Here is an 11,084-nt window from a genome sequence, read left to right on the forward strand (position 1 = left end):
CTCAAATGCATGATTAGAGTTGAAAAATGTGCTTATGTGTTCTGTGCTTTAGGCATCTTAATCTAATTGATCTTAGATGTTAATCTAATTGGTCAGTCAGTATTGTGCCACGTGCAGAAAGTAAGATACTGATGATGAAAAACTCAATTCTCCTGGCAGTGCAGGGTTGTGACAGATAGAATATTTCCTAATGCTCAGTCCAGCCTTGTTTAAAACGTGCCAAGAAATAGGGCTTCCACCACTGTTTTAGAAAACTTCTTCCATTGTAAAATAGGTCTTGCCATTACATTTTTTTTCCTGATGATTCAGCCCGAATTTTCATCTCTTAATTTCATTCCATTACTTGTAAAGTTTCTATAGCAACTAATTTAACTGTTTCCATTGCCAAGTGTTTTAGTTTATCCAATAATTGAATCGCTACTTCTGAGCAGAAATCGAGGCTCCATTCTTTTTCACTAAGAAGCAGTGGATGCATGAAGTGTTTATTTTATCAGCTTTGCTGATTTTTTGAACTCCATTCCATTGCCTGTGTTCAATACTTCCTTGTTGAGAGATATTTTGATAGCATTAACCCACAAGCTATCCTTCCTGTGGTTGTGTTCCTGTCTTCTGTGAGTATGTGACAGACCTCTCCAAATCTGCTTAGACATGAATGATTTTGATAAATACCACTGAGACGTGTTTTCTTTTACCCTTTGTCTTTCTTCTACCCTTTGTCGTAGAACTTGAAATATTATATAAAATAACTTCCTGAGCATAATTTACTGTTCCTCCTTTATGATTGAAATGTAATAAACAAATTGAAATATATTGCTCAATATAAAGTTAGATATTAACAGAGAGAAAACGTTGTGATTGTCCAAAAATTATTCGGCTCTTTGTCCTGAGTCAAGTAGATTCAGTCTACTGAAACAAGCAACTAAGCTTGTTTTTATTGTTTCAAGTCAGGTAGTTTTGGAATTTCTGATATCTGACACCTGTGAGGACAATAAAAAGAATTGATGTTTTGGCTTGTGTTTGCAATTGCTAACTGCTTTTACCAAAGTGGATTCTTTCTTCCACTGAAATGAGAACTCATTTGTCAAAGTGCCAAAGTTGTTTTATCAGTGTATTTTGGTTTAATTTTGTTTATTTTTTAGAGAAAGTACTTAATACCTTATTTTTTAATACTTCACTCATCCAGAGTAAGCTGGTGAGAAATTTGGTAAGGTCAGTAGGTCTGTGATATTTTCAGTAAGAGGTAGGAGCAAAGCCATCCCAGATTTAGGGAATTTCCTTATTCTTCGGGAATTAGGAATGGATGGTAGAATTATCACAGCTCCTACAGAGGTTATCAAAGCTCTTTTCAAAGCTTTTTTCCTCTTGTCAAAGCTAAATTGCTACTTTTGTAGCTCCATAAGCTTTATTGAGGGGTTACAGTAAAATTTATTCTAAAAAATTTAGTGATTGTTTAATTTTTTTTCTTTTATGTATTGAATCTTGTTTAGAGATCAACAAACTCTCATCAGTCAGCATACCAATGTCATGTAGTTGATATGGTGATATATAATGTCTTTCCACTATTTGTTGATCATTGAGAGTATGAATGTTATTACAGTATATTACTACTATTTTAGATATAAGGATTTAAAATATGTTTGCTCTTTTAGGGTGACCGTGGACTACCTGGTTTTCCTGGATTACATGGGATGCCAGCACCAAAGGTTGAAATTAAATATTTGTTGTTACAGGATTCATGTGTTTCAGCTTGCTCTATAGTTTAATTTAAAGGAAAAATAAGTTTATATACACTATTATACCAGTGCATTTGATGAAATACATAAAATGAATAGATATGATGCTGAAATTGAAGGAAAATACATGCCGTGGGACTTCATTACATACATATCAAACCGCCTGTTTTTTTCATTTTTGTTCTGTTCTATGGGATTCTATATTAATTACTTTGACCTTTGATTTTACTACTACATAGAACCTTTTCCATCACAAATAATGTGTCAAAGAAATAAAAATAATTATATAATTTTCTTGAAGTCATTCAATTTGAGTGTCAGCATTTTGAAGGATAGTTCTGGTCTAACCCAATGAGTTTATTTCACGTGTACGTTCCTCAAAACATCATCAACCGTATCTTTTGCTCTTCTGTGTTAGTACTCAACTGAATTTACTTCTTAGTTTTTAAAAATTTTTGTTTTAAGCTTTTCAAATAAAGTCTTCAGAAGAGTGCAGCACTTTTCAAAGAGCTGAATTTTCACTTAGGTACCTACCTATATTGAAGTGACCAGAAACTCAAAGTGCCTTCCATTGAAAACAGAAGCATTAAGCCTGCGAGCTGTGGATTGTCTCACCAGCAGTGCTGGACATTCTGGGCTTCTCCCCTAGGAGAGCTTGGAAAATTCAAGGCTTGCATTTACTGTCTTAAGCATATTTTTTTATATCAGATGGAGCTCTTTGCCTGCTTCATTTTATGTCTGTTATACATGTATACTTTGTATATATGTCTGTATATAACTACTTCTATTTTAAAAATTAACTTATTCATACACATTTTGTGTAGGGAGAAAGGGGTCTTAAAGGAGATCAAGGAGTGCCAGGAGTATATGGAAAAAAGGCAAGTAAATTTATAATAATAAAATAAAACAAAACAAAATGTTCTTGGTGTCTGTGGTGGGGTAACCTTGGCTGGCTGCTTGATGCCCCCCCAGCCACTCTCTCATTCCCCCTCCTCAACAGTACAGGGAGAGAAAATAAGATGGAAAAGCTTGTGGGTCCAGATAAGGACAGGGAGGTCACCTACCAATTATTGTCATGGGCAAAACATGGGGAAAGTTAATTTAATTTATTGCCAACTAAAATAGGTTTGGATAGTGAGAAACAAAGAAAAAAAACTAAAACACCTTCTCCCCCACCGCCCTGCTTTTTCCCAGGCTCAATTTCACTCCTTCATGGGATAGGGAATGGGGAGCAGGGTGGGGTGGTCAGTCCATAACAGTTCCTCTCTGCTCTCTTTCCTCCTCACACTTCTGCCCTGCTCCAGTGTGCGTCCTTCCTATGGGCTGCAGTCCTTCAGGGACTGCGTGGGATCTCCATGGGCTGCAGCTTGGCTACCACAGCTCCATCATGGTCCTCTCCACAGGCTGCAGGAGAATCTTTGCTCCGGTGCCTGGAGCACCTCCTCCCCTCCTTCTTCACTGACCTTGGTGTCTGCAGAGTTGTTTCTCTCGCTTTTTCCCTCACTCCTTACTTCACCTGTGTCATGTTTTTGCCCTTTCTTAAATGTATTTCCCCCGAGGCACCACTGCCTTGGCTATTGGGCTCAACCATGCCCTGCGGTGGGTCAGTTGGAGTTGGCTGGACCTGGCTGTGTCCGGCACGGGGCAGCCCCGGCCCCTCCTCACAGAGGCCATCCCTGCAGCCCCCACTGCCAGCGCCTGGGCACCTGCACCCAATACAATATCATTTATATTTTTATAATAGGTGTATTCACAGAGAATTTAATTCTGCAGTCCTAACTCAGAAAAATTTCCACTGAAGTTACTGGATATACTTACGTCTAGTAATATTAAACTCGTGCTCTGCTTATTTGGATATTTTGAGAACTCTCTTCATCCTTCTGTTAATGGATCGATGTAATTCTTTTTAACATAACACAAAATGCTTATAAATATATTTTTGCAAATATGTCTATGACTTTAATATGGGGTATATGTAATAATTATATTGCAAAAAGTCTATGCTTTTTAATACATAGAAATGTACATGAACCATATAACTGAACGGGAGAGAGGGAGAGGAGTAAGGGGAGTGAGGAGAGGGGCACACGAACAGAGTGAGGCTGATAGCAGCCTGGAAGAGAGATGTTGTTTTAATCCGTAATTTATATAAAGCAGTGTGTGCTTGTATGTAAATACTTATATTTCAGAGAGCATATTTTGGTCATCCAATGTTAACAGTTACATTTTCACCCGTCGTTATATTTTCTTCATGTATTTATTGGTCTAGAGATTCAAGCAATTTGAAAGAGGGGCTGTGTTCACATTTCTATTTTTTAGAGCATATTTACATTTCCGTAACAGGGGGTAGTTATTAATTGACCACTGCCTGGGTTAAGAAGGAAACAGATCTTTTATACATTTTCAAAATAAGAAATAGCATACATTAATTATAGGTTAAATGTACTGAATTTGCAACATAAACTTTGAGGACTACTTACTTTTTGTTTGCTGTATTTTTCAGGGTTCAAAAGGAGAGAGAGGCGATACGGGGTTTCCAGAAATGCCTGGGCGATCTGTAAGTTTTGTGAAGACAACTTGCCTTTAACTTTTGCTTGTTAATTCACCTACTAATGACTGTTAACTGTTGCCACAGGGAGACCCTGGCAGAAGTGGGAAAGATGGATTACCGGGAAGTCCTGGTTTCAAGGTATGTACAAATGTATATTCATATCTTGCCAAAGTCTTCAAAGCATTGCTATTGGTCTAAATATACCCAATTTATTCTGTGGAGAATTACTGGAAATGAAAACAATATGTGTTACTGGGAAATGCCAGCCTGATGTGGAAGCCTTGGCTGCCCTAGAGCACCTCAAATAGCACCAGGCATTTGTGATCAGGTAAATGAATTAAGCCCCTGTTCAGTGTAATGGGATCTTAGATCCCTAACGCATCTCTAGACAACTTCAGGTAGAAAAACACATGTAGGTGTCTTAATCTGAAGTTAAAGGGGGGAGTTATCACTTACATACAACACTACAGCACTGTTACTCTAAAAATTGCCCAACTTCAGTGTGTAACTAAGCATCCCGCAATTCAAAAATTTATTAGGAAAACACATCTAAAATAACTTTTACGGTAGGTAAACTCAGTATTTCCTATTTTATTTGTTCTCTTTGGAAGGCCTAATGAGATTGTGCTAAAAGGTAATGGAATAACTTTATTTTACGTCAAATTGGTGTACTGCTTTTTTTTAACTGCCCTTAAGTTTACACCTTTAAAATACATTAGTAAAAGAAGTTGTAAATCTTAATTATGGAAAAAAATATTTTCTTATTGCTCATTTTTCTGAAGTTAACTTCAGCAACCAACAGCAGATTATTTCTACGATACTGAAGGACTTTTTCTTTATTTGTTACTTGGTTTAGTTTTAAATACTCCTACATTCATTTAATTTTGATCTTCAAATCTCATTGATACCTGCCTACAAATTGTCATTATTAATATATATCTACAAGAGCATGTATCTCTGACACTTGCAAGTATGTCAGGCAAAGACAATTTAAAAGACATTCTTAAAACACTCAGCTAAGTTTGTGTCTATGAACGTAGTAGCTACCTATGTTGCCGTTAAAGTCAATGGAGGTCTAACCAGTAATGCCAATGGAGTTTGGAGAGCAATTCAGCTCAAAGAAGGCAGACTTGTAGTTATCAGTTTAGTTGCCTACATAAAAGTGTCTGGTGCATTTGAGATGCATTAATGTCCCAAGCATCCTAAGGGAGCTGACAAATATGACATAAGTCCTATGGAAAGCCAGTGCCTTTCTGTCGTGGTTTAACCACAGCTGGCAACTAAGCACCACCCAGCCGCTCGCTCACTCCACCCCAGTGGGATGCGGGAGAGAATCGGAAGGGCAGAAGTGGGACAACTCGTGCGTTGAGATAAAGACAGTTTAATAGGTAAAGCAAAAGCCGCGCACACAAGCAAAGCAAAACAAGGAATTCATTCACTGCTTCCCATCGGCAGGCAGGGGTTCAGCCATCTCCAGGAAAGCAGGGCTCCATCACACGTAATGGTTACTTGGGAAGCTGAACACCATCACACCAAACATCCCCCCACTTCCTTCTTCTTCCCCCAGCTTTATATGCTGAGCATGACGTCATATGGTATGGAATATCCCTTTGGTCAGTTGGGGTCAGCTGTCCTGGCTGTGCCCCCCTCCCAGCCCCCTGTGCACCTGCATCCCTCCCAGTGGGTAGAGCATGGGAAGCTGAAAAGTCCTTGGCTAGTGTAAGTGTACCTAGCAACAACTAAAACATCGGTGTGTTATCAACATTGGTCTCACCCTAAATCCAAAACACAGCACTGTACCAGCTACTAAGAAGAAAATTAACTCTATCCCTGCCAAAACCATGACACTTTCTGAAGTGGGAGTAGGAACCCAGACAAGACACCCTTGGGTATCTCAAATATGACCAAACCTCTATGTGCAGACAATGAAATTGAGCTCCTGGTAGCTGGTCAACTGGATCAAGCCTCCATCAATTGTCTTGACTAGACTTCTGTTGGCTGTGATAGGAGCTTAGTTACCTACATGAATTTATTTCAAAGGAATCCTGCCTTATTTTCAATATATATATACACACACACAGATATCTCTACTAAGTTGGTAGAGAAATTACTTCTCTAGTACTATAGAAAGTAGAAAAAAATAATTAAATGCTAGATTTTTTCCTGTCTGGTGTTTGATAACATGGACAGGTAATAGTTGCAGTTGTTTAACATAAAATTATAACTGTCACTGGTGGCCCTTTAAAGTGAAGTATTATGTTGATAAAGCATGGATTTGGAGAGTATTTTGATCTGTTGTTATGCTTGTAAACAATATACAGATAATTCAGTATATTAGTTGTGTGAACCTGAAAGACATTTTCTTGACTATTTCTTAATTATTGTAGTACAAAAATATGACATGCTTGTTAGTTTTTAATTCATTTTATAATATTAACAGAAGTCATATTCTTCATTCAAACATCTTGTCAGCTTGACTTCAACATCTGTTTGCTTCATTCTGGGTCTGTAATCATATTTAGAGGAGTAACAAACAGGCTGTCTTTGAAGGAAATTTCTGCTGGAGCTTTCCTGTTTCCTTACAGTATTAATTCTGGGAAAAAATGTGGGAAAAAAGCATGGCTTTAAACCCATTGTTACTTCAAGTCCAGTTTTTGTAATTTTAAGTTCATTATTACCAGATTATTTTATATATATATTAATTATTCTTTGCATTTGTTTTATGTGCTTTTATTTCTGGAATTATTCTTCAAATTTTCAGAATTTTTTTGGTATCATACATATTTTGAGTAAGGACATAAAGATATGATCATATCTGGTACTGCTGTATTCTGGAGTGCTTTGAAATAGTTTTCAGGCTATTAGTTGTACTAACAATTAGACAATAGCAATTTATTACTGTTTGATGCGCTTCTTCAACCAGTAATTGCTGTTCTGATTCAAAAGACACTTGTCTCTCTCTCATCTCTTGGCAAACTGTTTGACAGCTGTCTGTTGGACACAGCATGAGGGAATATCGGATTGACAACACTTCTTACTGTGTTTGAAACTATTTTTAAGAGATGTTTGTTTGATGAAGGCTTGATCATGTGTATTGGTTTTACATTTTACTTATATTAAAAATAATAATTTACTATTTGAATTAATTATTTTTATTATACAAAGGAAGGTCTTTTTTTTTTTTAGTATTATATTTAAGTCTGTTTTATTTTAAAGGGAGAAGTTGGACAGCCTGGATCTCCAGGCCTAGAAGGACATAGGGGAGAGCCTGTAAGTGATTAAATTGCTGACATATCCTTATGTACTGATTTGTTTTGTTTTGTTTTTTTTTTTAGTTAATGGATGTTATACTTCATGTTTCATCCATGTTGATTTGAATTGGTCGATATATCCGTTTTTCTAAAAGTGCTTTTTTATTTTCTGGTGTTCATCTTTAAATTTGGATTTAGTAAAAGAAATAAACAAGCCTTTAAAGTCAAAGATGCCTTAAAAGAAAAGATTCTTAACTATATTGTTTTATATACCAATTTGTATATATGTTATAAAATTGTCTCGTTATTGACTTCATTCCTATTGATAGGATGGTATGGTTAGATATTGATAATTACTTACACAAGGAAAGATTCTGGGTGTTTTTAACTCTCATTTCTGCAACATGGTATATGTTCTTTCATATACTTGTTAATTGCACTTTTAAAGTTCATTTTTTCACTGTCTACCTCCCTCTCTCCTTTGCCCAGTTTTATTGGTCTTTTACTTCCTTGCATCTTGTTACACTGTTCATATTATCTGTATCTCTGTTCTTGCTTAGCTGGGGAACGTGCTGCTGCATTTTTGTTTTGCTTGTTTCCAAAGACATTGTTCCTCTACTGGTGTTTGGACAACTCCTCAGGACAGCTCTTTTTTCCTCCTCTTTATATGAGATAGCTAGGCTTTGTCCTCCTTGTTTCCTTGTTTGGCTCTTTAAGGCCACCAGACTTTGCTTGAAGCAGAGGAGCCAAGATATCTGTAGAAATACTGAAGGCTTTGAGTGCTGAAAGAGCGCCAGCTGTCTTCAAACCGTCAGTAATCGGAGCTCAGTTGGTGCAACACTGCCTTCCGGATGAATTGCATTCTGAATTACATTTTGAATTGCAAGATAAGGAGATACAGCTTTATACTTTCAGAAATTTTTATGGTATTGAATGTAACGAGAGGCAGTATTTGTTATATGGTACTGAAATCTGGTAGAGAGTTTTGATAACAAGGACATGGAAATAACATTCCCAGCTGAAAAATTCTCAAGCTCTTTCATTTTAATTTTTTATATATACACCAAAGCCTCACAAAACACTGTAAGTAGACTGCAAAACACTGGGCAATCATTCCCAAGAGACTTTCTTCCCACTTGGCTGGCTTAAGTGAAGAACACACATAATTCCTCACTTGGCCTTATTTTTCCTTTTTCTGCCCCAAATAACTGTGAGATGAATTAGGCTTCTGCAATCTATGGTATCTTCAGATGTAAGAAAGACTGAAAGTGAATGTTAATTAAAAAACATAAAATACAAATGGAGAGTTTTGGTACATTGTTAGTTAGTACACCATAACAAATGTGTTGAGATAATAACAAGACTTCTGTTACTGTCCCTAGCCTTGTTTTGTCTCTTTTAATTTTTAGAAAAAATGTTAGTTAGTCATTGTGATTTTTTTTTTTAATTAATCTAAAAAATAGGAAGGAGAAGGCATTTCTGACCTAGGGAAAACTAAATATTTAATACTTTAACAGCTCTCTTTCTGATCTGATAGCTTTGGTTAAGTCTGACCTATATCTACTAAAGAAACACATTTTGGTTTAAAATTAATATAAATGCCTCACAATACAACATTTTAAACAGCAATACAAACTCATCACTTAAGTCCCATACTTTTGCTTCAAAGAGAAATGAAGTGGCAGATTTAAGACATTAAAATCACTGAGAAGTCTTTTAAAATCACCATAAAATAATATAGAGGAAGACTTCCAATATATAAACAACTACAAAAGATTTACACAATCCTAACAGGGCAAGCCAGATTGCAGTATATCCTTCATTTATAATCAGTGGAGGTTCTTCTGAAGAGCAGAAAGTCTACATGCTGACCAGGAAATTGCCTCAAAGTAACCAGCAGGGAATGTAAGACACCTGGTCATGCCTGCTCGTCTGCCTCTATTACTGGTGTAGCACCAGACTGCATGTGCAAACATGGTGCCCCCATCCATTTAGAGCCTGGAGGAGGAGCGAAGGGCATTTCTGTGCAGCAGCTTTGTGGTAAAAGTGTGTGCTTGGGCTGTGCAAAATGAAAACTGTCCTCAGCCATGGGATATGTGGGCTCCCCTATTCAAGTAGAGGGTAGTTGGCTTTCATCCGATGGAAGGTGGGCTGGATTGTGGGGGCTGTGAGGGATGTCTTATGAAATTTATTGTTTCTGTTGTTCTTCCAATGTGTATTTGATGTATAACGTGTAAGTGCCCCCTCTCTGCTCCTCTTCTGTGCAATTCAGTGTGATCTTCTCTGGCGAGATACCCTAGTAGTTAGGGCACTAGTGTGTGAGAGAGGGATTGAACTCTGCTGTGCCCTCCTTGTGATAGCCAAATAGGCTGCCTAGGCTCAAGACAGGCCTTGGATGATACTGTTGAAACTGTATGACTCCATACTGTTAACCAGCCAGATGCAACTGCAGCCCTGGGACTGCTCAGCAGGTTGCATGGATACCCCACCCACACAAACGTACATGCAAACAGTCTTTATTCTTCCATTCAGCCACATTGGTGTTAGACATGGCCTAATTTGTTAAGTTGGTCTTTTTAAAAATAGCCATCTTATGATCCCTCTTGCTTTAGCGAAGAAAAAGAGCATGGTTGCGAAATGAATGCATCTTGAGACAACATCTAAGAGGCAACTGTCTAGAATGAAGAGCACAGTTGAGCTGAACTCCCATTGCCTCCAGCCTCTGAGAGGTGTGGTTATTTTCTGGACAACATACTTTCTGGTATATTATTACTCTTATGAATCCCCAAATTTATGAACAGGAAAAAGTAGGTTGTAAAGCTAAGTAAATAATTCCAGTGATGTGGTTGTTTTCCCTCAATAGTACTATTTGGAACTTAAGTTAGCCAGGCCATCCCAATCCTACCCACTCTGTGTAAGAATAACATTTGACAGTATGGACAGAATAATTTAGATAGCATTTAGTAAAGCTAGTAATCAAGCTCATTTTACTGATGACAAAGATAGGCCATGCTGTCACTTGAGTAGTTTAAGGGCTAGTCATCTATCTTACTGATGACAGGCTGTTTTGATAAATACGTTTTTTTGAGGGGCCAACTGTCTAAAGGATAGAATAAATCAAGATTTATTTGAGTTTAATTTCAGCCTGGCTGCTCTTTTTAACATAGAGTTTTGTCAGAGTTTGGTTTCAGTGGAAGCTGTGTTAGACTTCTCCTTGTGTTTACAGTCATGCAGATGGGAACTCTGAAGTGAGTGCTTGTGGGTGAAGCTGGAAGGACATTTATAGCACTCTTCTAGGCCTAGCATGTGCTGTCCTGCCACAAGTAATATGTCTGAACATTTGCAACTGCTCATGTTTACGCTCCAGAAATCATATTTTTCAGAAATACAGCTGCAAACACTTAAAATGGTAGAGTTTGCCCTTAATATTTAGGTCACATCACAAGACCTCAGATGTGGCCTCGTTTGTGCCAGCGATAGCAGCATAACATGGCTTTCAGCTTCTGATGTGACTCCTACTGTTATATTTGTACTCCCAGTTTGTCTGTT

The 11,084-nt window shown here is 37.4% G+C and overlaps 1 protein-coding gene across 1 annotated transcript in view; it reads left to right on the forward strand.

Moving 5' to 3' along the window:
* COL21A1 (collagen, type XXI, alpha 1) overlaps positions 1-11,084 on the forward strand; it is an 84,758-nt gene that overhangs the window by 30,603 nt on the left and 43,071 nt on the right. The window contains exons 11-15 of the mRNA XM_009333254.1: positions 1,650-1,703; positions 2,558-2,611; positions 4,237-4,290; positions 4,369-4,422; positions 7,501-7,554. Coding sequence (XP_009331529.1) covers positions 1,650-1,703; positions 2,558-2,611; positions 4,237-4,290; positions 4,369-4,422; positions 7,501-7,554 — 270 coding nt within the window. The remainder of the gene's footprint in view (positions 1-1,649; positions 1,704-2,557; positions 2,612-4,236; positions 4,291-4,368; positions 4,423-7,500; positions 7,555-11,084) is intronic.

This window comes from Pygoscelis adeliae, unplaced genomic scaffold (genome assembly GCF_000699105.1).
Source record: "Pygoscelis adeliae isolate BGI_AS28 unplaced genomic scaffold, ASM69910v1 Scaffold57, whole genome shotgun sequence".
In the NCBI taxonomy this organism is placed as follows: Eukaryota; Metazoa; Chordata; class Aves; order Sphenisciformes; family Spheniscidae; genus Pygoscelis; species Pygoscelis adeliae.